This window comes from Chiloscyllium plagiosum, chromosome 14 (genome assembly GCF_004010195.1).
Source record: "Chiloscyllium plagiosum isolate BGI_BamShark_2017 chromosome 14, ASM401019v2, whole genome shotgun sequence".
In the NCBI taxonomy this organism is placed as follows: domain Eukaryota; kingdom Metazoa; phylum Chordata; class Chondrichthyes; order Orectolobiformes; family Hemiscylliidae; genus Chiloscyllium; species Chiloscyllium plagiosum.
In genome coordinates, this window is record NC_057723.1 from 79,469,086 (window position 1) to 79,495,769 (window position 26,684).

General features: G+C 38.4%; 1 protein-coding gene across 3 annotated transcripts in view; it reads left to right on the forward strand.

Moving 5' to 3' along the window:
• Positions 1–26,684, forward strand: part of LOC122556833 (matrin-3-like) — a 54,716-nt gene that overhangs the window by 14,688 nt on the left and 13,344 nt on the right. For 2 of the 3 annotated variants that reach the window (XM_043704063.1, XM_043704064.1), the window contains exons 3-12: positions 2,864–2,925; positions 7,696–7,734; positions 8,668–8,765; positions 11,325–11,362; positions 13,323–13,457; positions 13,769–13,900; positions 16,728–16,871; positions 17,524–17,655; positions 20,137–20,189; positions 22,446–22,848. In XM_043704063.1, coding sequence (XP_043559998.1) covers positions 2,864–2,925; positions 7,696–7,734; positions 8,668–8,765; positions 11,325–11,362; positions 13,323–13,457; positions 13,769–13,900; positions 16,728–16,871; positions 17,524–17,655; positions 20,137–20,189; positions 22,446–22,848 — 1,236 coding nt within the window. The remainder of the gene's footprint in view (positions 1–2,863; positions 2,926–7,695; positions 7,735–8,667; positions 8,766–11,324; positions 11,363–13,322; positions 13,458–13,768; positions 13,901–16,727; positions 16,872–17,523; positions 17,656–20,136; positions 20,190–22,445; positions 22,849–26,684) is intronic. The other variant, XM_043704065.1, reaches the window with a different exon arrangement.

Below are 26,684 nucleotides of genomic sequence, written 5' to 3' on the forward strand. Positions count from 1 at the left end.
TAGAAAGACCATCAACATATGATGATTTATAGAATTGGCTGTAAAACTTTGAATCTAGTGTCTAAAAGTAGTCTCACCATTTTCCAAACTGATAGTTTTTAAAAGAAGTGCTTGCATGTTCAGGTGAAAACCTTTTTTGGGCAATTTAAGCAGCATCACAATGTTGTTGTTCAAAATCATGTTATTTCTGTCCTGGCTGAATAAATGAGGATTCTTTCCACTTCTGTACCAAGCTAGAAATGGTCCTATTTCATTAGTGAGTTTTGAGAAGATTTGTAGCTCAGGTTGAGGTTCTGGATGTTGGTTTGCTTGCTTCCAGCTCAGCGGGCAAACCCACATTCAGGTCCTACTTCGCGTACTGCTCAGGCCTCTTAACTTTTCACTCTTAACTTATTTTCAGTTATGTGTTGTCTCCTACTTCTCTACCCTCATCACATTCCTGCTTATCAGTGTGATATTCACAAACCAAGTCGCTTGTCACTTACTGAAGTATTACCATTTGAAAATGACAGACACATGACTTGATAGTTCGAACTAAGAAAGATATCTCAATTCCTTAGGAATCTCAAATCTTTCAGTGCAGGGTTGTGAATGTGCGTCATAATACTTGAGAACACACTGAAATTCAATGGTCAACCATTGCATGTTGCCACAAATCTTACTTTCAACTAAGTTGATCTTAATATTAAGTAAATACCGTTCAAGAATATTGAGCACAGTTATCCTTCTTGGTCTACTAAGAATCCCTGATATGGTAGAGCTTTGTTTTTATTCTTTGAGGGGGTGTGGGAATTACAGACTAGGCCAGTAATTACTTCCCATTCTTAATTGCTCTTCAGAACGGTTTTGAATCCCTAGTATGGTTAAGCAGGTGAGTGCACTCCTCTCTTCCCCCTTCATTTTGAGACTCTCTGTTCCTATGAGCCATCATGAAATTTATAAAAAATAGGAAACTAGGAAGTAGTATATTTTTTGCAGTCTGCACAGGAGTTCTTTTCTTTCTTAACATGAATTAAGATTGTACTATTCCAGTCCCTTCCCCAAAGAAAAATGGTTCTAAGCATTTTTGTATATGTGCTTCATTCATCATACGGGAAAACAGTGGAAGAGTTTGCATTGGGGTGGTCTGTAAAACGTGGAAGTCCCTTAATGAGATGCTGTGATTGGCAAAATAAATTAGTCATGTGTGATACTGCATCGATAATATTATATGGAGAGAAAACTTAATTTGAAGAATGAAGTTGACTATATTTGGAGTAATTTTGCATGAGAATTTTATAAAATTGCACAATTTTATATTATTTGTTTTAATATTAAGTATTGTTTCATGAATAAAAAGGCAAATCTACTTAAAGGCAATGCTTAGGATAGTGATTATTTCTTTTGTTACTATTAGACTGATTACAGAAAAACCTTGTTATTCACATAATGTATACTGTGTATGCAATTTGTGTTTAGTACAGGGATTCAAATACAACAAGGTTTTATTGGAGGGCCAAATAAGATTTACATTAAAAATCACTAGGATGTTAAAATATGAATTTGCTTGAAAAATGGCAGTTTAGTTGGTCTGGAATTGAGCATGGAAGCAGGATTAGAAAACATCTCGAGCAGATTAGAAAGCACTCAAATACAAAGAGAACAAAAAGAAAGACTATTTGTTGTAACGTACATCGATTTGTTTAATTTTCAAAAAATGGAAACCGAAAGCTTTTAGTTGCCTTTCCCTCGTAAGTTACATTAATTTTCCCAACCCTACAAGTTGACTTCTGAATAGCACCTTCAGTGATGTCAAAAGGAGTATATTGTGGAGCAACTTTCACAAACCACACAATGATGTGTTTGTTCATGTTGAAAAGTGCAGTAGGGGAAAGTTACATGATTGTGCAAAATGGTAAATTATTCTCAAGTCTCCACGTACAAATGAGTAGGTAGTCACCAAAAGCTGAATAATTTGCTCAGACGTGTTAAGAGTTTTGTTGCCCCCCCTTTAAATACTTGCTCCTTTTTCCCTTGCTGCCCGCTTGTATTTGTTTGCAAGTGCAGCACTATACTTTTCCCCTCTATCTGAAACAAGAAAATCGCCTTGTCCAGCTTGTATGTTGATACTATTTCATTGAACATTTCGTTCAACGTTTCATTTCATTCAACAACTCAGGTCTTCTGCTTGTTTAAATTGGATGGTTGTTCTGTACAAGATTATTCACTTCTGGTATCAGTATCCAGCAAGATTAAAACTGTGATTATAGGAATAATCTTCCAATAAGTTCTAGAATTAATTATGTCACATGGTGTGGTACTGAGCCAAATCGATCAGGGAAGTGGTAGGTTTTCAGTCAGCTAGACTAATTACAGATGGGGCTGCAGTAAAACTGACTAGGCTAGAATGTAGAAAAGATCAAGCAGGTTAATAATGTTTCAAGCATCAGACTAGGAACTGCGGAAGTGCAAAGGGTGTCTCATTAAAAACAAACAAAAGCTACCATATGGGGCAACAAATAATTCAAGGGGTTAGTGGAATTGTGACCTTTTCTCTGATGGAGTTGAACTTTATGCTCTGAATGAGGAAGCACAGCCTATAGGTAACTAAGCATTCAAATTACATGCATACTCAGCATATATTATTAAATAACAGGATATGCCTTAAACCTGTGATTTAAAATGGCACTTGTTAACAAAGATTTCCTGCAGCATTTTTGTTATATATTTCTATATATTTGTTAATGTCACTGTCGAATTAGTGTTTTTGCTTGTATTGGTTCTGGAAGAAGATTAATAATTCTTAATACATAGTTACTGTATATTGTAGCAGTTTAAATTTTACTTTAATGCTAAAACTATTGTGATTTGTTTTCCTATTCAGGATTGGAACCAACATAAGAACGAACCAGCACATAAACGGCGTTGCTTACTGCTTTTGGAAATGTATGCAGTTCTTCTTTAGTATAAAAATATTAACTTCAACTGTTTTTTAAAAATGAATCCTATTATTTATGTAGGGTACTTGGATTGCACATGCATTCGTGATCATGTAAAATTATTTGATATTTTGATTTTGTTTAGCAAGTCTAATCTCAGTTTGTTTTAATAACAGAATACATGACCATAGTGTAAGTGCAGTTACATGGTGCACTGATTGGATAGACTAGTCGTGAATTTGAGTTGTTGGTAGTGGATAACTGAAGAGGACTTGAAATGTTGTATCATTTTTTACATAATACACAGGTGTCAAGAGAAAGAATAATCGCTGTATTATTTTGAAAGGGAGTGAGCCTGCCCACCTTATTAGCTATGTTCTTCTTGTTGACTGTCCTGACTGGATTTTTATCGGTGTTTCTTGGAAACTGTTAAGTCCTGACTTGTATGCATTCGATTCAGTAGTGTAAAATAATTTTGCCAAGAAACCAAGTCTATTTCGTTTACCACCTGAAATCTTCCCCCTTAAGGAGCGTAGCAAGACTAGAGCATTCTGCCCCTCATGTCGTTTCTGCCATTCTACATCAAGGCTGACTTTCTGCTTTAATGCCATACTTCTATACTATTCCGCATATCCCTTGATGTTATCAGTAACCAGAAAACTCTACGCTTTGGGGTAGAGAATTCACCAGCATCTGAGTGAAGAGGTCACTTTTGATCCAACTTCTAAATGATTTGCTATTTATTCTGAAAGGGTAACCCTGGTCAAAGATCTGCCAGCAAAGGCATACATCATTCTGTATGCACTTTGTCTATCTCTTTAAGAATTCTAAGTTCAGAGTTAAGCCCCTGTATACTTAATCTCTCCTTATTGGACAGTCCCACTATCCTTGAAAAGTCTGGATACCTTCAGTTCTACCCCCTCTCCAGCAAGTAGATCCTTCCTTAAGCAAAGGCACCAGTGCTCCAAACAAGACTCTCAAGTGCAGTCTCACCAGTGTTCTACTTAAATGAAGCAAAATATTTTTGCTCCTTTTGCTCAAGTCCTTCTGCAATAAAGGCTAATGTGACATTTGACTTCCACATGGCTTAGTGCATTTGAATGCTAGCTCTGTGACTTCTGAACAAGAGCACTTAAGTGCCTTTGGGCATCTACAATTTTCAGTATCTCAAGATTAAGAAATATCCTACTCAGTTGTTCCTGTTCCGTAGTGACTAACCTCATGTTTATACACACAGTATTCTGTCTGCCGTGGTCTTGTCCACTCTATCTGTCTGATTCTCTTGAAGCCCCTATGCTGCATCATCGCATTTTGCATGCCTGTCAATTCTATGCACTTCTGCACATTTGGCAATATTATAATTGGCTCCAACGTCCAAATCATTATAGATTGGGAGCATCTATTTCTGGCCATGGCCTACCATGATGTCTTATCAAAGCCAAAATATGAAAAACTACTACTTTGCCATTGTCTCATCAATAAGGGTAATTTTATAAAAAATTTTTACTCGCAGGGTGTGGGTGTCACTAGTTGCCCAAGCATTTATTGTCTACCCCTTGTTGCCATTGAGAAAATGGTGAGCTGCCTCCTTGAACTGCCATAGTCCCATTAAGGAGCGATTTTGACCCAGTGAAACTGAAGGAATTGTGATAGATTTCCGAGTCAGAATGGTATTTGAATTGGAGGGGAACTTGCAGGTGCTGGTCTTCCTATGTATCTGCCACACTTATTCTTCTAGGTGTTGGTAATCATGGGTTTGGAAGGTGCTGTCTGAAGGGAACCTTGGTGAATTTCTGCATGTGTTCTGCAGATGGTACACACATCTGCTATTGAATGTCAGCGGTGGAGTAAGTCTGTGTTTTAGCCAGTTAAACAGGCCGTTTGTCCTGGATAGTGGAAAGTTTTGTTGAATGTTGTTGGAGTTGCACTCATCCAGGCAACTCCTGACTTGGGCCTTGTAGGTGATGGACAGGCTTTGGGGAGTCTGGAAGTGAGTTAATTCACTGCAAGATTTCCAGCTTACCTTTGTAGTCTCATATATACATACGCTTAGGTAACTTATTTGACTAGTCCGAATCATTGTAATCCCTCAAGATGTTGGTAGTGGAGGCTCCAGTGATGGTTTTACGTTGAATGTCACGGTGATATCGATGAGGCTGTTAACGTGGGATGATGGTAACGTTACTAGAATTTGCTCCAAATAGAACAACTGGTGGTTAAGTCACATTCAGTTTCAAAATGATACCTTATATACAGTGCTATAATGCAGATCAGTATGTAAGAAACTTGCTTATGGCATGGGAGTCCACTGGCTACCAAAAAGTTCTCATGGATCAGCGAATGAAAATCTTTTTTAATTTGGTGATTTGGGCGATAGAGCAGAAGCAGTTTTAAAATTGGAGTACAGCATACATTACTCTTTTCACTAATCTATCTGGCTGCAGTTCTGACTGGGCAATTATAGTTGTAATACAAGTGACGTTACTTGTATAAGCACTGTATAACTTTTTTTTATTTTGCTGTGTGATGAGTATCCATCGTTGAAACCATCAGGCCTCATAAAAGGTTTCAGAAACAGAAATTGCTGAAAAAGCTCAGCAGGTCTGGTAGCATCTGTGGAGAGAAATCAGAGTTAACCTTTTGGGTCCAGTGACACTTAAGAACTCCAAAATGGCTTCTCTCGCTGTCTGCCAAATTTTTACAAAAAATGTGCAAAACCCATCAGCATTTTGTGTATGAAGGAAATCAGCTCCTTTCTTTCTTCCTGACCATCTATATTTTCTCCATGGTAGAACATAGAACAGTACAACACGGTACAGGACCTTCAGCCCTCATTGTTGTGCCTTTTTATCCTTCTCTAAGATCAAACTAATATACATACCCTTCATTATACTATATTCCTTGTGCCTATGCAAGAGTCACATCAATGTCCCTAATGTCTCTGACTCTACTATCACTGCTGACAGTGAATTCCACGCACACACCATTTACTGTTTAAAGAACGTATCTCTGACATCTCCCCTAAACCTTCTTCCAATCACCTTAAAATTATGCCCACGTGTGATAGACATTTCCAAATGGGAAAAAGTCTCTGGCTATCCACTCTATCTATGCTTCTCATCATCTTGTACGCCACTATCAAATCACCTTTCTTCCTTTGCTCCACTGAGAAAAACCCTTTGCTCCACTGAGAAAAACCCTAGCTCTCTCAACCTTTTTTCATAAGACATGACCTCCGGTCCAGGCAGCATCCTGGTAGATCTCCTCTGCGACCTCTATAAAGCTTTTGTATCTTTGCTATAATGAGGCGACCAGAACTGAACACAATATTCCAAGTGTGGTCTAACCAGGACTTTATAGAGCTGCAACATAACCTTGTGGCTCTTAAATGCAATCCTCCTGCTAATGAGAAGAAAGTGAGGTCTGCAGATGCTGGAGATCAGAGCTGGAAATGTGTTGCTGGAAAAGCGCAGCAGGTCAGGCAGCATCCAGGGAACAGGAGAATCGACGTTTCGGGCATAAGCCTGCAGAAGGGCTTATGCCCGAAACGTCGATTCTCCTGTTCCCTGGATGCTGCCTGACCTGCTGCGCTTTTCCAGCAACACATTTCCTGCTAATGAGAACCATTGCACCATATTCCACTTTAACAACCCTATGAGTTTGGGTGGCAGCTTTGAAGGATCTATTGATGTGAACCCAGGATCCCTCTGTTCCTCCACATTGCCAAGAATCCTGCCTTTAACCCTGTATTCTGCATTAAAATTTGATCTTACAAAATGAATCACTTCACACTTTCCCAGGTTGAACTCCATCTGCCACTTATCAGCTCAGCTCTGCAACCTAATAATGTCCTATTGCAACCTACAACAGCCCTCTGCACTATCCACGACTCCACCACCCTCATGTCATCGGCAAACTTAATAAGCCACACTTCCACTTCATCATCCCCAAGTCATTTATAAAAATTACAAAGAGCAGAGGTCCCAGAACAGATCCCTGTGGAACACTACTGGTCACCGATCCCATCTACTGCCAACCTCTGCCTTCTATGGGCCAGCCAGTTCTGTATCCAGACAGCCAAGTTTCCCTGTAACCCATGTCTCCTTACTTTCTGAATGAGTCTACGATGGGTAGCCTTATCAAACACCTTGCTAAAATCCACATACACCACGACTGTTGCTGTACCTTCATCGATGCATTTTGTCACATCCTCAAAGAATTCACTAAGGTTTGTGAGGCATGACCTGCCCCTCTCAAAACCATGCTATGTCGGATCAAACTATGCTTTTTCAAATAATCAAACATCCTGTCTCTCAGATTCCTCTCCACTAATTTGCCCACCACCAATGTAAGACTGACTGGTATGTAAATCCCTATTCCCTTTGGTGTACCAAAGGCACTAATTTGTTTTATATGCAAAATTTTATAATGCCTTTGCTTCAAAAAGTCTCACTCATTCTCAGGATATAGAGGCAGCTAATAGTCGCTTGCAGAAAGCACTTCACATTTCTTTTTCTGGCTTGCATTGACTGTAACTTCCTCTGTTCCATGAGTACTGTAATGAATAATTGGAAGAAAACCTCTGCTATATGAGATTATCAGCAAGTGATTTTGATTATGCAGCCATAATGCAGTCTTGCTTCTTGGATTCCAATCTCCGTGTTATATTGCTTTCACTGCATTTTATTCAGTGTCACGGTAGTTGGAGCGATGGGGTTGTAGAGGGAAATAAATGATTGGTATTGTATGCCTAACAAATTCTTATTTTTATTTCCAGTTACCCGCAATGGGTTCCAGAAGATGTACCATCCACAAGGTAGTTCAGACTGCTTTCTATGATTGCCAATCTGGGTGGTGTGTGAAGAGCTCATTCCATGAAGTATTATTGGAATGCAAGAGTGTCTATTGTTTTTTCTTTATCACAAAAGCATGTTTCACTCAAAAGTACCAAAATACAGCAACATTTAGAAGTTCTTCTCAACATCGTGCTGGTTACCTACATGGAACATACAGCACAGAAACAGCCCATTTGGCTTAACCAGTCCATGCCAGTATTTATGCTCCACCTGAACTTCCTCAAATATTCTGTTTCAGCTGTGCAGGTTCATGGTGGGTCTTCATATGTGGAATAGCATGCTTCCAGTTCTGGAAGTTGCTGTCACGTGTGGATCTCAGAGATCCGGACAGCAGCAGGAAAGATTAGTGGTGAACGTAGGCCCCTCCTGTCTACGCTCATTTAATCTTGCCATGTAGTACTCTACTGTATTTCTCTGCAAGCTTGGCTAGCCTCTCCTGAAATCCCTGAACACTATTTGCTTCATCCTTCGTATTGATATTATAGTTTCTCTCCACACTGTGGTGAAGATGTTTCTTCTTAATTCTCTTTTGGATCTCTTCATGGCTATCTGCTATTAATGGTCTCTTCCCTCCAGATAGTAACTTTCTCTCTCCTTGTTTTTAAAGTTCTATTATTAGGTTGTTCCTCGGTATGAAGCTTGTATACTAGTTTTAAAAATCAGATTAACAGTAAGTTTAATTATACACAAAACAATCTAAGTGCAAATTTAAGATCTTCTGACATATAACTGAGTTCTGATCTTGTTGCTTTGCGCATTATTCTGCATTCATCCTTTTAAGTTTAATTTCCTATAACTTTGCCATTAGTTACTCAAGAGTTAGTTGCATCAATTGATTGTTAAATTGAACCTACTTGCATATTAATGCTGATCTTCATGTGGTTTGCATTTAGGAGCAATCCATCTGCACAACAGACCAATATTGCACCGGATGCTGCTTCTGCACTCCTTGCAGCTATCAGACAACTGGATGCAATGGACCCTCACGGAGGTTGGGATAAAATGATTTTGTGTGCTGATTACGCAGATAAATAAGAATTTTTTTCTTGTGTATGCTCATTCCCTTGCTTACAGTTCTATAACTGTTTTACGTGCAAACGTACAGATATCAAGTCCCCAGTAACAGTGAATAGTCTGCCATTATGTGCATAAAGGTTGATCTGGTGGTGACGACTATCACAGATTAGGTTTGAATACCTCCCTGGGCATTTTCTTTTCTTCACAAAATTAATTCTTTAAAAAAGCTACATACATCATTAATTTTGAAATTCTTAGGTTTACAGTGAAACATTTTTTTTAATCACACATTAAATGTGAATATATAGTGAAGATTCCATTACCCAGATCAGTATCAGTAGAAATTGGGCTTCAAGTTGGGTCACATCATTACTGAATTTCCACTTTGAACAGCCACAAGATTAGCAAAAGTTACTGATAAAGTTGATTTTGTGCCAATGTTTTGGTATTATTTGGATTTGTAGCTTTTTATTATGTATAGTAAATAATAGATATATTTGCATTTTCCACAATGTTCATTGTGAATGCATGGAATGCGTTGCCAATGGTAGTGGTGGAAGCAGAGTCATTAGGGACATTTAAGTGACTGCTGGGCAGGCACATGGAGAGCGGAAAGTTGAGGGGTGCGTAGGTTAAGTTATTTTTTACATTAGGATTAAACCTCGGCACAACATCGTGGGCCAAAGGGCCTGTTTTGTGCCGTACTTTTCTATGTTCTATGTTTGAAAGTCATATAATTTTATCAGCCTTTCTTTATTCTACTAAATACTGAAGGTTGAATCACCTTTTGAGAGATTTTTATTCAACATGTTAAGTTATGGAACAGGTGGGACTTGAACTGGGTCTTTGTGCCCTAAGGTGGTTATCTTTATAAAAATGCATTTAGAAACATATGGGAGTCTTAGGTAAATGTTATTGGAATGATCCTGCTGAACCTGGCTAGTATAAGTGAGTGTTATTGATTTCCTGGTAGTAGGTAGTGTTAGTGCGTAAAGTTTTACCCTTGTAAAAGAAAAAGCTGAAGAAGCCTCTTTGATTTGTTGTGGTTCTTTTTTTGAGTGTGTTATAAAATCAAAAATGAATTGATTTCACTCTAAATTTGGGACTCAAATTTGTGTTTTACCAGAATTTGATCATTACCCATTTCCTGCCAAACAGGAAATCATGATGACTTTTGAAGACTTAACTTGGCATTGGGGGCTACTCAAGGCAATCATTCCCCCTCTATTATCATGAGATTGTTAACCATAAATGCACCTTTGCTTGTTGTCCATTCAGTAGCTGAATTATTATATCTGCAATTGTCATTGGCAGAGGTAACATGTTGCCCTGTTAGTCTATAAACAGTGTATTTCAAATATTAATACACAAACTTCAATGAACTCTATTTTATGGGGTATGACCCAAGGAAGAATTGATTAGTTTTTGAAGATGTGGATTTTTCTTTTGAGGACACGAGGCACATAAACCTTTTAAAATGTTGTGGATTGTCTAAGTTGTTGTGGTAGAATTAGTCACTGTTAAAATATGACCACAGTTTTTCAGAGCAGGTTGTTAGATGTGGATTAGCTTGAAGGCTCCTCATTGAGATCAACGTTCTTAATAAAAAGATTTTCAACTTAAGTTAAAGAACGTGAACTAGCTAGAGGGGAAAGCCTCAAGAAGAAGCTGCCTGATTGTCATGAATAATAGTAAAATTGCTTTAAAAATCAGAAAAACTGTCAATGTTTGATGACTTGTCATTCATAATGTAGTGAGATTAAACAGCAAAAGATCCAATAATACAGCAAGCAAAAAGAATGGAGCTATCAAAGAATCAAATATGTCGTAATAGGGTGTGAATTGCTGTATTTTTGAAAATATGGTAAAGAAAGAAACCACCACCAATAAAACATGGAAGAAAAGTGCAGCGATTATGGTCAAAAGTTATTGAATTCACTGTTGTGTCCAGAAGGCTGTAGAGTGCCAATTTAAAGATGTGGTCCTTTACCTCAAGCTTCAATGAATATTTGAAATTTAAAGATGTATTGTTAAATCACTTTTTTTTATATTTTAGAAAGAGCATCTGGGCCTTGAACTGTGAGAAAGTAAAGGCGAAAGGACCGATGTTGTTTAAAGCATGATGTGGAGAAGTCTGTGTTGGATGGGGTGGTGGTTGAAAAAAGTCAGAAGTCAACAGCACCAGGTTATAGTTCAACTCATTTATTTAAATGACAGACTTTTGAGTGCTGCTCACCTCACCTGACAAAGGGGCAGTACTTCAAAAGCTTGTGATTTTAAGTAAACCTGTTGGACTATGACCTGATGTCGTGTGACTTCTGGCTTTAGTAGAGCATGGTGGAGGTTACTAGTGCCCTCTTATTGAGATTAGAATACCTGGTTTTAATATCTGAACTGTGTTATACAGTGTTGTTTGAAATTTGGAGGTGCGAACTATCCCATTAGAAAATTAAAGTTAAATATAAATTATTGTTACCTTTGTAAATAGAAGTAATTGCGTATTATTCAGAGCTCATGGTATGTTTTTTTTCAGGAAACCGCAAAGGTCAAATGCAGAACAAACGAAACATGGTCAGTTTTTACTTTATTACAGCACGAATAATATCAGAGATATTAAAAATTCCATTGGTCCTAGGTGATTTAGGTTGGGTGAAATTGTTCCTTTAGTTTTGGATCAGCTAATGCATTGAAATTTAAATCAGAATTGGAAAAGATGTGAAACACATTCTTAATTTTAAAAATGAAAGTAATACATTAGTGGGCAGTAATGCAATGGGCAGTAATGCAGTGGGCAATATAAGCAAAAATAATGACTTTAAATGTATTGTGTTGCATTGATCCTAGATGAGATATTAACGGTTTTATCTTTTTTTTGAGAAAATCTCTTAGATGAGCAAGCTCTTTCATGAGATTTCCTGCCATATTCTAGCTAAAACCCACAGAAATAACTGTGTAGCTTATGGTTGCGTAGTAGAGCAAACTTTTTATTAATCGGCACCTATGGGACCAGGAGAGTGCTGATTGATCACGAGCTCCATGTAATTCATGAAAAAACACACACTAAGCAATAGAAACATCGTGCAGTGTTCACACTTTATTTAAGTGATGTATGCTGTAAATAATGAAGCTATTTTGCCTTAAATAAAACTTCTCACTTGCACCCTTAACTGAATACTCAGCAGTTGTGGAAATCATGATAAAGCATGATTTTTGGTGTGGTATTTTGGGTATATACTTTTTGCAGCTGTTGAACAAATGGAATTACAGCAATGTTAATGCTACATTGAACCTCCACCCATTGAATTTCAGTTAACTGAAGTAAAACCACCTTCTGTTGCTTTCCACCTTTGTATTTATCAATCTTACCCATAAATGCATCTCTATGTGCAATGCATCTCAGCTGCTCCTTTGGTAGTGTGTTCTGCTCTCTGCAAAGAGGAAAAGAAATCTCCTAAGTGTTCCATGGGAATTATCAGTAACTCTTCCATATTTATAGCCTCCAGTTTGGCCTCTTGGAAGTAGGAAAGTCACAGTGTCTACCTTCTTCATCCATCTCGTAATCTTAAATATCATAATCAATGATCTCTATCCTGTCTGCCTCAGACTTTCTTTCAGAGAAAAGAGCCCCATAATGTTCATTTGTTTTGAATAAAAAAACCCTCTTCATTATGATATTATTGTAATAAATCTTTTGAACGTTTTCATGTCCAGTCTGTCCTTTTATTTAAATAATTTGGAGACCCAGATTGTACTTTACAAATGCAGCCTATACTGGGTTCTTCGCAAATTTAATATGACTTCGCTCCTTTTCAATTCTACCTCATGAATATGGCAATGGTGTTTTTTTAATGGCCTTGTTCATCTTTTGTATTGGCAAAAGGAATAGATGTAGCCAAGTAACTAAGCTGCAGATTTGTAAGTTAGTGAAACCAAGAAAAAAATATCTTTTTTTAAATTTGATAATATTTTAGATAAGCCTATCACTAAGAGATCTACTGTTATTATTTTGTTCATGATCCACCTGAAAAGTCAAAATTCAGCAGGCTATTGGTATATATACAAATTGAGGTAGTTCACATTCTTAGTCTCTAAAACTTTTTGAGTTCCAGTTGCATGGAGGAAGTGAATAATTGCTGCTTGGGGAAATTGGGTTGGACTTCCAGCATGTGGCTAGTTTGTTTTTTGAGAAATGTAACATTACCAGTGCAGAAGTACCCTGGTCTCTAATATTGAATTTGCTCAATATTGTTGGTGAAAGCCAGATTTCTCCCAGTTGAATTTACTGCTATTAGCAGTTATTACCAAGTGCCAATATTTAAAATAAAAGTTGATGTGAAATGCAGTTTTAACATACATCATTCTTTGTAATAATCTTGAAATTAAATGCTACTATAGCCAAGTGAAGTTGAAGCAGCATATTGTTCTTGAGTAAGCTTAAGAATTGAGGAAAAGGGAAGAGTAATTTTGAATATTTCTTTCCAATGGAATACTCTGTACTTCAAGTAAACAATTATGATGTTCCTTTGCAAAGCAAATGGATGAACCTGGTCGAGTGCTTCACATGACAGAATTACCAAAAGGAAAATGCAAAGTGAAAGATATCCTGCAACTCGCACAACCTTTTGGAATTATTACAAAATACTTGCTTTTAAATACCAAGAGTGAGGTGAGTAGAATAAATTTGTCTTCTCTGTGAAGAGAAGTTAGCGAACCACGTTTAGTCTAATGATGCGTATAGTTGGGGATTGGTGATAACTTTGCTTCTCAAAGGTGTATGAAAGCTGAAACTTAAAAGATGCATATCCAATTAATTTGCTTATTATCAATAAAATTGCAAAATTCAGAAATGAAAATTGTCTTTTGTGGATTTCATTAATTTCTGGTCATATTTATTCTCTAGTATAGGATTGTTCTGACAGTACATTTATTTTCATTGTAAGCATTACTTTGAATTTTGTCTTTAAAACCAAAATCTAGGGATTTGTGGAAATGGCGACCAATGCGCAAGCACAAACAGCAGTTGCCTTTTACAGTATGAAGCCAGCCATCCTTTATGGCAAAAGGGTTCGAGTGGGAATGTCTCACAAATACAAGGAAATCGATTTGAAGGTAATCAGACTCAATCATTGGTTCATTAATATTTCAGAAATGTTTGACCACTGCATTTTTCTGCCACTATATCAATAAAGTTGTATGTTCAGTTCTATTTTTAATGCCCTTTGTGCACTGATACTGATTCTTCCCATTGCTCAGATGACGATGATTAAATTAATTAATGAAACAAAAAACTTTTGTGTCACAGTACACTGAAGGTGAAACCTTTATAAATTCTTGCAATTGTCTGTTAAATTACATTTGAAATTTGATACCTCCCTACTTCGTTTGACTTTGTTGCATTCTCTCATTCTTCCCTGGGATTGCCTAGCAAGTTAAAAGCTCTTTTCAGCTGTTTGCCACAAAGGCAAAGGAAATCCAATTCTTGATCTGTTAGCGCACACCAGTTAGATTGGATGCTTCAGGATTGTGAGATTGCAATCAAGGTGAAGGATTCTTAGTTCATGCACTTGTCCCATAAGGTGAACGACAGCAAAAGCTACAGGCAAGATGAGCAAGCTTATAAGACCGAAATTACTATTCAGTTCAAATTAGAATTAGAATCCCTACAGTGTGGAAACAGGCCCTTCGGCCCAACAAGTTCACACTGACCTTCCAAAGAGTAACCCACCTAGACCCATTCCCCTATCCTATATTTACCACTGACTAATGCACTTAGCCTAAAGGTCCCTGAACACTATGGACAATTCAGCATGGCCAATTCGCCTAAACTGTACATCTTTGGCTTGTGGGAAGAAACTGCAGCACCTAGAGGAAACCTTTGCAGACATGGGGAGAATGTGCAAACTCCACACGGACAGAGTTGACCGAGGCTGGAATCGAACCTGGGGCCCTGATGCTGTGAGGCAGGAGTGCTAACCACTGAGCCACCATGCCGCCCCTTTGGGGTTAGGATAAAGAAATGCACCTGCAATAGATGGCAATATAGTTGAGGTGGAGGTCCTGCTAACCACAGGGAAATGTGAGATTCCCAAATGCTCTGCATGCTTAGTGCCATGGTTCAGGGCATTTCTTGGAACCAGTGAGGGATTTAAAGTGGGAGGTGAAGTATCCAATGGTGGTCCAGATAAATACCAATAGGATGGAGAAAGAGGTCCTGTTGAGGGATTATGAGCAATTGAGACTGAAAGTTAGAGCAAAACCATTAAGCTAATTTTGAATTATGACCCGAGCCCCATGATCAAAATGATATCAGGTGTAGAGAGTTGAATGTATGGCTTGGGGATAGATGTGGTAGAAGTGGCTTTCAATTCATGTGGCATTGACACTAGTGAAAGTGGGAGCTGTATTATTGAGATAGCCTTTACTAAGGTCCACTACCCTGGCCCATGGTATAATTGAGGCTGTTGAGCGGGCTTTAAATTAAGTGGTTAATGGAGATTTGGAATGAGTACTGACAGTGCATTAGTGTGTGACAATAAGAGTCTGATGGGAAGGAATAGAGCATACAAACATAAGGATGTGTCCAGAGGCATGGAAAATATGGTAAAGTCCTCATTATCTGGCACCTGAGCATCTAAAAGTCTCATGCAACTGGTATCCGGGATTCAAAGGAAGAGTTCCAAATCCTTAAGATTGGCATAATGGGGAAGTTACTGATATCAGCAATTGGAAGGGAAAAATGGATCATGCTTTATTAAAGATAGTGACCTAAGTCTTGAACTCTCTTTATGGATAGACTATCATGGCCTGTTATACCAATATTTGAGTAGTCCTGCTGTTTGTTTTTAAAACACACATTGATATTGTGGCAGCAACAACTTGAGTTCTCAAGCCACCGCTAGTATTTCTCATACAGTTAGCAGATTCAGCTAACTGACATCCTGTGCGTGCTGGAGGCAGTGGAGATTACTGGAGGGACAAGGTGGAATAAAGGGCCTTGATCTGAATGCATGCAGCATTTGTAACAAGGTGACAGAGTTGACACACGCACAAATGAGTATGATGTGAAAGACATAACAGAGACATGGTTACAAAATGACTAGATTGAGACCCAAATATTTAAGGGCAACTGATAAGAATAAGAAGAAAGGAAAAGGTGATGAGGTAGCTTTGTTTTTAAAAAACAAATGAGGTCAGTGCAGTTGTGAGAAATAATCTTGGCTTGGGAGATCAAGGTATGAGATCAATTCAAGTGGAGGTGAGAAACAGCAAAGTACTGAAGTCATTGGTGGGAGTGGTTTGTAAGGCTTATAACATGCGCTAAACTGTAAGGCGGAATATGACTCTAAGTAATAGGAACTTGTAAAAATGGTACTGAAATGATCATATATGGTTTAATCATGTAAATTGGATGAACCAAATTGGCAACGGTGGCCATGAGGGACATTAGTCTTTGAAATTCTCCTCTTCAGTGAGCAGTGAGGGGTAGTTGACTACGTTCAAGGCTGAGATAGGACAGACGTCTGTTCGACAATGGGGTTGAGGTATGGGGGACATGCTGGAATGTGGAGTTGCGGGGTACAAGCTTGAAAAATGTGTTGCTGGAAAAGCGCAGCAGGTCAGGCAGCATCCAAGGAGCAGGAGAATCGAAGTTTCGGGCATAAGCCCTTCTTCAGGAGCTTGGCCAGCCAAATAGTCTGCTACTCCTACTTGGAATTTTATGACCTGACCTATTGATTGCTTCAACTGAGAAATTGAGTCCATGTAATTAAATGCCAAATGTTTGGCATTTAGAGATATCTTGCGGTTAAAAACCTTTATAAAATCTTTGAGAGACTATTAATTTAGAGAGTCCTTTGCATTACTTAGTTTGTTTTGAAATGAAAATTCATCCATTAAGTTATTACATGTTAATAATGCATTTTTATTATCTTTTCAGAAGCAAAAGCAAGAGCGGAGCGGCGGCAGGGTAGCACTCCTCCAGAACCTCCCTCCTTCTGGTTACTCAGATGCTGACATTGTGAAAATTGGTACTAGCTTTGGAAAAGTGCTTAATTATATTGTGATGAGACTCCGCAATCAGGTACTGTCAAAATATTTCTGTTTAAGGGAGATGAAGGGCTTGATTATATGCTGGGAACTTCTGAAATGAAAACTTAACCGAGCAACTCATAAGTTGACTCGAAGATTCAAGTGCATTTTGCACCATGAAAAAAAATTGCTAGCAAAGGAGAAAATGCCAGGACACCTATTGAATTCCCTCTGTTTGGAGTCCCACCCTCTTGTCCACATTTCTTTTAGGAGCCTTTAAGTTCTTGTCCCCTGTTTACCTCATATTGGTGTGAGTACAGCTTGGGAATTTACGTTTAACTTAGTTCAAGTTTGCCTACAGTACCTTTTAATATCTATATAATTGGATGTATTTCCTGTTTTAAGAAAAACCTTGACAAATTGTGAAAGGGATTACCGGTAATGGAATATTTAGATTATTAACGGAGTTCACTTTCACAGTGAAGACTGTGTTTTTACAACCACTACTCCTCAGGAGTTACCCAGTCTTGTACCATCCATGAGGTAGGTAGGAACAGTGCTGTGCAGAAGACGAAACATGGCAAGGTTGAGACACTGTCTACAAGGACCTCTTTTATTTACATAGTTTATATGTTGAAGCTATAACTGGTTGTGGTTCAGCCTTGTGTACATTTATCCTCATTAATCAATATTGTAACCATCAGGCATTTCTGGAAATGGAGTCAAAGAAATGTATGGTAGACATGGTTAAACATTACAAGAAAACACCTTTAATATTTCATGGCCGAAAAGTAACTGTCGATGCATCTCAGAAATATAAGACACTTGTATTAAAGGTAAGCAATGTTTTGCTTAAATTGTCTTTCATTAAATTATCTTAATTTTATTGAGAAGGGATACATTTTGCCAAGCCTTTTGCATTGCACTCAGCAGAACATTTAATAGGAATTCTAATTCAAGAAGAAAGTCAACATTTTTACACACAGGAGAGTGTTGACTTGTTGGCAAGTGGACTATGGTAGTAGGAGAAAGTGAGGACTGCAGATGCTGGAGATCAGACCTGAAAATGTGTTGCTGGAAAAGCGCAGCAGGTCAGGCAGCATCCAGGGAACAGGAGAATTGACGTTTCGGGCATAAGCCCTTCTTCCCATTTTCAGCTCGGACTATGGTGGTAGTATTGTCACAGAGGGCATGCCTTTTAGTGCTGATTGATGGATAACTGCCAAGCAAAAGAACATGTACATGCACTGTCTCGGCTTAACAAAACAGGTGACAGTCATTTTAGTTCAGAGTCAATCTGCCTAATGTTAATTTAAACAGTCGGCACCTAACTATCAATTAGCATTTGTGGTGCATTCTCCATGGCAACATCTCTACCAGAGTCCACTTCCCAACCAATCAGCACTGTCCTCTCATGCAGTATAGATATTGGTTTTCTCCTTGATTTGGTATTGTTATGAACTGTCTTGAGCAGTACCAAATGAGATTTCTATATTGTTAAAATAGTTGAACTCAAATGACAGCCTTTTTTAAAAAAACAACTATCTGTCTAGTGTTGCCACTTTTGTAGTGAGAACTGCGTCTTAATATAATTCAGTGGTCGATCTCCATGTGCTATATCTCACGGAATCGTTCAGCAGAGATAGGAGTTATTCAACTGATTGATTGTACCTGTCCCAGCTCTTTGAAATACTTATTTAAGTAGTCTGGCTCCCCATCTCATGCTCTTAGCTCTGCATTTTTTACAATTAGTTTTCGAAACATGGAGAGTAGGAACAGGACTGTGCCATTCTGCCCCTTGAGCCTATAATCATAATTGATCATCTAATTGAGAACCCTGCTTTTGCCCCATAGGTTTTAACCCCTTTAGCCCTAAGAACTATATCTAACTCTTTTTTGAAAACATTCAATGTTTTGGCATCAACCACTTTGCTGTGAGATAGCATTGCACAAATTGACAAATGGGCAAGTATTTATTCAGTTTCTGTTTAATAGTTACCCCTTAATGAGCTACCAGTAGTCTTTCAAATTATGCACTTGCTTCTTAAATGTCTAATAATTGCCTTATGGTTCTTTGGTCAAAGATCTTTATTATTGATTCTCCTGTCATTGCAAGTTGTTTTTCTTATTTACTCTATCCAAGCCTATACATTTGAACAAGTCAACCATATCTCACCTTAACAAGTTTCCACTTTAAAGCATTGGTTCTCAAAACTTGGACTGATCTTGTATGCAGTGTCAGGGTGAAGCCATATGAGAGAATAGGCCAGAATTCAGGTGGCACCAGGCCGTAATCTAGTTTCTAGGTTATGGCATAAGCTGTCATAAATGCAAGTAATAATTTGCTTTATAATCAAAAATTGTGTTACCATTGCAATGTACACTTATGAGGTGGATTTTTGACACTTGTGGCTGAAAACAGAGTCTGACATGAGATTGATGCTGTCCAACTTGAAATGAGTTATCACCTCATTAGGATTTCATCAAATTAAACACCATCCTTCCCATTCATTTTGATAACTGTTAGTGTGATGGCAAGTGAAAATATTGGGGTAAAACTGGTTTAGTTGTCAAACATTTTTGACAGTGGACCGTGATGTTAGAGGAAAATATCTACCCGTCCAACTCCATTTCCAACAATCTTTTAGAGGTGCTGCTGTAAGGGAAATGAGAGAAGAAATTTAGTACACTTGTGTTAATCCTACAATACAAAAAGCTTTGCCAACCTCAATCTCTTTTCAGTAGTATGCCACTTATGTACGACCAAATCAGAGAAAATTAAAATATTACTCTCTCGAACAATGTTGCCAGCTCAGCTTATTCATTGGTCAAGCTCATAGCCATTGTGTTGGACATCTTTAATTCTTTACTGAGCTGGAATTGTTCAGCTCTTCATTTTTAACTGTGAGCAGGCTGAATCTTGAGTGTTGTACTAAGTTAGTCAACCTTCAGATAAATGTCTGAAATCTCAAACTTTAACTTGTCCCAGAAGGAATGTGCAAACAGAGAGAGTTGGCAATTGTTTTTGAGTAAAATGATATGTTGTTCATTGTATACTTATTTATTATTTCACAAAGCCGTGTGGTGTAAGTTAATGGAATTCTACCTGCTTTACTGTATTTTTACTTGATGTGAAATGAAATACCCCGTCTTTCTATTTGACCTTTTGATCTAGATTATCTCATAATTTGATATTCGTCTATCTAGCTCTGGTATATAAAGAATATGGGATCCATGTGAAGAACATTGTTGAACCTGAGCAGTTTTATATGGCTGGCCAAAATTTGAAACAATGTGCGTTTAATCTATTGTTTTAGAAACCAAGCATCAAGGTTCAGGAACTGTTGAAAGAACAGGATGAAGCAGACAGGTAACTGCCTTTATAGTTGCCTTCAGATCATACATCTGTGTTATATGTGGGACTGCTTGTTTTCACTTCTCTCACTTTGTCTAGCTTTACCTTCCCTCAGTTAATCTGAAATAGTCATCCATACCTTTGTAACATTTTGATTCAATTCTTCCAATTTCTGGACCCCGATATTTTACTTTTCAAAACTTTGTGATCATCCAAAACTCTAGCCATGCCCTAAATTGTCTCACATACCATTCATCCATCAGATGATTGGCCTATATTGATTCCCAGTTAAGCAATGCCTTGCTTTTTAAGAGCCCTTTTGTTTAAAGCCTAAAATAAAAGCAATGTACTGCAGATGCTGGAAACTAAAACAAAAATCGTAAGTACTGGAGAAACTCAGCATGTCTGGCATCCAGTAATCACCCAGGTGAAACAATGATTTACTTGTTCTACTTTCAATCCAATCTGCCATATTCGCTGCACAAAAAGGCCTTCTCTGCATTGGCAAGACCAAACAAAAACTGAGTGACTACTTTGCAGAGCACCTCTTCTCTGTCTCAAGAAAATCCACAACCTTCCAGTTACTGCCATATCTTGCTCTTATGCTCACATTTCTGTCCTCGGCCTATTACATTATTCAATAAAGTCCAGCATACAGTGGTGGGATAGAACTTTATTTTATGCTTCAGCACTTGACAGCTTTCACGACTCAACATTTGAGTTCAACAACTTCGGACCATGAATTCTCTCTTCGATTTGTATTACCATGTTAACTTGTTTGCGTGGCTTGCACTCAGTAGAACTGACTATTTTCTGCTGCTTAGACATGCCATTAATACCTATTCCACTTGCATGTCTTCTCAACTGCTATCAGTAATCCCTTTGCCTTTTGCACTGGGAAACCTTTTCCATCTGCACCGTTTGCTGCTCCTCCCTTTTTTCACAACTTAAAACACTCTTTCTACTCCTTTCAGTTCCAAAGAAGTTGGACACCAAATGTTAAGTCTGTTTCTCTCTTCACTGATGTGACAGACCTGCTGAGTTTCTCCAGCACTTTCTGTTCTTGTTTTCAAGTCTCTCCTTATCTATAATATCCTGTGGCCAGATAACCTTCAGAGATCTGGACTCAGTTCGGCCTTTGGCACATTTCCAATTATCAGCATTTCACCAATGGCAGCTGTTGTCCAGGGTCCAAACTCTGAAATTCCCTCTCAAAATCTTTATGCCTTAGATTTGTCCTTTTCAGAGCACCTGCAGAAGGAAAATAATTCTAGTTGACATTTTAGGTTGTTTAATCTTTTGTGAGAACTGTTTTCATTTCAAACTTGCAGTATCTACAGTACTTTGGTTTTGAATTGAGCATGAAGTTTGCCTTCCTAGCTATGTACTGTTCAAGCATGTTTCAATAAGCAGTTTTTAAATAAAATTTGCAAGTTCCACAATGGTTTTTTTGGTCGTTGAGAATCAAATGAAGTAATTTGTGAGACTTAAAATTTATTGTTTATCATAACAAAATTGTGTGCTGTCATAATTGATCTTTTACAGCACATCGTTGATGACTTATTTTAGTGTTAAAATGATTTTCACAATGTCAAGCACCTGGAAATGGTATTTGTGAATTATACAAGAATTGTAGGCTGTCATCTAGGTTGCTTCTTTGTGGTTTCACTGTTCAGTTATTATTATTTCAATGAGCCTTCTTCAAATTTGCTTTCCGTTTCGATTTCTAACTACTGATATTAAAAATGGAAAACTTCCTTGACACATAAGTACAAATATGAAGGTTTTGAATCAGGTAAATAAAGTTAGTTTAAAAGTTCTTAAATAATTTGTGCAAACTGTCATGCCTATTTCACAAGAACATCCAATTTCTGATGTAAGGACAGAATTGGATAGAAGCAAAGAAATGCAAAGTGGATCTTTAGCTAGTTACAGATATTGAGTTCATATTTGAGATTCTGTAAAAGTGAGGAAGAGAGTTAACAAAAAGTATGAGAGCTGGGGTGAGAGTTGCATTCCCAACTTTGCCACGTGTCAGTTGAGTTTTTTTTCTCTGAACTTTTGCTTTGAATGTTAGAATAGATCTGGCTCCACAATTACCATGACTGGTAGAGTACTTAACGAGAACGAACAGCCAAACTAATTCCATCCTCCTCCAATATCAGTATATACGTTGTCATTGGTGTCAGCTGCTAGGTTTCATATATTGACCAAAGTTAGGTTTAATTTCATTGTATAAACCTGTTTTTATATTTTATTTCTCTTTCAAAGAAGACGGCAACGTTCCCGAAGCCCTTCCAAGAAAAAGTTACCTAGCAAATCAAAGAACCCTCCAAAATCTGATGGAGAAAAAGGAGAGCAAAGAACCTCTGAAAGTTCTCCTTCGAAAGAAGTTGGGAAAGAGAATTCCAAGGGAGAAAACAAACCAGAAATAAAATCCGAAGAAAAAAATGAAGTTTTAGGGGAAGCTGTCACAGCTATTGAGAGTGAATCGGAGCTTATTGAAGAAGGTTTGGTTGAGGATCAGGGAAGTGGAGAGTCAGACAATGAAGAAGCTGACCAAGAGGATCTGCTGAAGGAAACAGACCAAGAAATGGAAGGAGCAGACTCCGTACAGCCAGATTCCAAAGCAGAGAAGGAGACAAATGTACAAAAGACAGCAGAAACAACTAAGGTGGTAAAAATGGTTTCTTGATTGTACAGATCTTAAACATTGCTAAAAAGAGACATGAAACTCTTCCATCTTGCCCTCGAGACGGAAATGCCAGGTCAAACTTTGAAGGGGAATACTAATTTATACAGCCTGAGAAGATGATGATTGGTTGGACAATAGTTGTCATGGGGATATAGTTGGATCTGTCAACTGTTAAATCTCAACTAGCTGTTTAACCTCCTACCAGGCAGGTAGATTCTGATTGATCAGGACTTTGCTATGGGGTTTGCAGGATGGGTTGGCATTCTCCATAACCCTTTTTCAATAAAAAAAGATGCAGTGTATATATAAATTCCCTTTTGCCGACACTTAACAAGAAGCTATGTGTGAAATGCATTGAGAGCCCAACTGAACATCTTAATGTAATTCTAATCATTGTTTAGGTTGTTTAGTTGTCCAGTAGCATAATTACATCTAGTGATGGACACTTCTGAGTTTTACAAACATGGCTGCTTGAGTACAGTTGGTATGCTCTCTGTAGACAGTTTTGTTTGATATGGTCTACCAGTTGTTTAGTTATTTGACCTTCGTACCAGCACTGAAATTCTTACAACACATACTCATTTGCGTGGGAGGCAGAACATCTTTTTGGCTTGATATCAACATTGGTGCTGTCCTCCACTAATACAATGTGTACACTGCAAAGTAGCAGTGTGAGGCTAGCTTCCCTGTTCAAATGTTTTTTAAAATTACATTTTTGACATATCCTAAGCTTGCAATGGGAAGAAGTAAATAATCCATTGGCAGATTTATCAACTGATGCATTGAGGAAAAGGCCCTTCTATGATTGCTCTGTTTCAATGATAAATTTGAGCACAGACAGAGTTTAAGTCTGTAAAGAATTTATCTGATGCAGCTGTGGATTTAAATATTGCAAACACACCACCTAAGTAGCCTAAGTATAAAAGAGTCAGGACACTGCTGGTCATTCCATCAAAGACATGATTCTCCTGGTACTCAGTGAAGATTTTTGCAAGAGTTATGACTAGAGGTGGAGACTAGAGACTAGGCAATGCCATCTGTTCAAGTATGAAGGATATTGTTAAAACTGAACAACACTTCACAAGTTACGAAAGTTTAAATTCTTTGAAAAGAGACTCAGACACTTTGAAAAGAGACTCTAGATTACCATGATATAGTGACCTAATGTCTGGTCTCCTTCCTATCGGAAGGATGTTGTTAAACTAGAAACCGTTCAGAAAAGATTTACAAGGGTGTTGCCAGGGTTGGAGGATATGAATAGGAAGGGTTTGGAGGGATATGGGCAGGGTGTTGGCAGGTGGGACTAGATTGGATTGGAATATCTGGTCAGATATGAATGGCTTAGAGTCATAGAGATGTACAGCATGGAAACAGACCCTTCGGACCAATTCCTCCATGCTGATCAGATATTCCAGTCCAATCTAGTCCCAACTGCTAGCACCCGGCCCAAACCCTTCCTATGGTGGGACTAAATTGGATTGGAATATCTGGTCAGATATGAATGGCTTAGAGTCATAGAGATGTGCAGCATGGAAACAGACCCTTCGGACCAATTCCTCCATGCTGATCAGATATTCCAGTCCAATCTAGTCCCAACTGCTAGCACCCGGCCCAAACCCTTCCTATTCATATCCTCCAACCCTGGCAACACCCTTGTAAATCTTTTCTGAACGCTTTCAAGTTTAACAACATCCTTCCGATAGAAAGGAGACCAGATTGCACACATTCCAATACGGCCTAACAGCAATGTCCTGTACAGCAGCAACATGACTTCCCAACCCCATACTCAATACTCTGACCAATAAAGGAAAGCATACCAAATGCTGCCTTCACTATCCAATCTCCCTGTGACTCCACTTTCAAGGAGCTCTGAACCTGCACTCCAAGGTCTCTTTGTTCAGCAACACTCCCTAGGACCTTACCATTAAGTGTACAAGTCCTGCTAAAATTTGCTTTCCCAAAATGCAGCACCTTGCATTTCTCTAAATTAAACTCTATCTGCCACTTCTCAGCCCGTTGGCTCTTCTGATCAAGGTCCAGTTGTAATCCGAGATAACCTCCTTCGCTGTCCACTACACCTCCAATTTTGGTGACATCAGCAAACTCATTAACTATACCTCTTATGCTCACATCCAAATCATTTAAATAAATGACGAAAAATAGTGGTCCCAGCACCGATCCTTGTGGCACTCCACTGGTCACAGGCCTCCAGTCTGAAAAACCACCACCCTCTGTCTCTACCTTTGAGCCAGTTTTGTATCCAAGTGGCTAAATCTTGTATTCCATGAGATCTTAACCTTGCTAATCGATCTCCCATGGGGAACCTTGTCAAACGCTTACTGAAGTCCATATAGATCACATCCACCACTCTGCCCTCGTCAATCCTCTTTGTTACTACTTCAGAAAACTCAATCAAGTTTGTGAGACGTGATTTCCCACGCACAAAGCCATGTTGACTATCCCTAATCAGTCCTTGCCTTTCCAAATACATGTACATCCTGTCCCTCAGGATTCCCTCCAACAACTTGCCCACCACCAGTGTCAGGCTCACTGGTCTATAGTTCCCTGGCTTGTCCTTACCACCATTCTTAAACAGTGGCACCATGTTTGCCAATCTCCAATCTTCCGGTACCTCATCTGTGACTATCGGTGATGCAAATATCTCAGCAAGAGGCCCAGCAATCACTTCCCTAGCTTCTCACAGAGTTCTCGGGTACACCTGATTAGGTCCTGGGATTTAACCCTCTTTTATGCTTTTCAAGACATCCAGCACTTCCTCCTCTATAATATGGACAGTTTTCAAGATTTCGCCATCTATTTCCCTACATTCTATATCTTCCATATCCTTTTCTGTTATAAACACTGATGCACAATACTCGTTTAGTATCTCCCCCATCTCCTGCGGCTCCACGCAAAGACTGCCTTTCTGATCTTTGTGGGGTCCTGACATAGGCTTCCTTCTTTTTCTTAACCAAACCCTCAGTTTCTTTTGTCATCCAGCATTCCGTACACCTACTCCACGCAAAGACTGCCTTGCTGATCTTTGAGGGGTCCTGACATAGGCTTCCTTCTTTTTCTTAACCAAACCCTCAGTTTCTTTTGTCATCCAGCATTCTGTACACCTACCAGCCTTTCCTTTCACCCTAACAGGAATATACTTTCTCTGGATTCTCGTTATCTCATTTCTGAAGGCTTCCCACTTTCCAGCCATCCCTTTACCTGCGAACATCTGCGCCTAATACCGTCAAAATTAGCCTTTCTCCAATTTAGAACTTCAACTTTTAGATCTGGTCTATCCTTTTCCATCACTATTTTAAAGCTAATAGAATCATGGTCGCTGGCCCCAAACTGCTCCCCCACTGACCCCTCAGTCACCTTATATCCCAAGAGTCGGTCAAGTTTTGCACTTTCTCTAGTAGTTACATCCACACTGAATCAGTAAATTTTCTTGTACACACTTAAATTCTTCTCCATCTAAACCCTTAACACCATGGCAGTCCCAGTCTCTGTTTGGAAAGTTAAAATCACTTACTATAACCACCCTATTATTCTTACGGATAACTGAGATCGCCTTACAAATCTTGTTTCTCAATTTCCCTCTGACTATTAGGGGGTCTGTAATACAATCCCAATATGGTGATCATCCCTTTCTTATTTCTCCTTGAGTGCTAAGTTAATAAATAGTACTGAAGGAACATGACATGGTATTCCTCTTAATAAGGCGCTTCCTGTATTTTCTTTGTTAAAGTGAAGGAATTTGGCATATGATATGTGAAAAATACACAAAAAACTAGTTGCAGCAGCTCATTTATTAT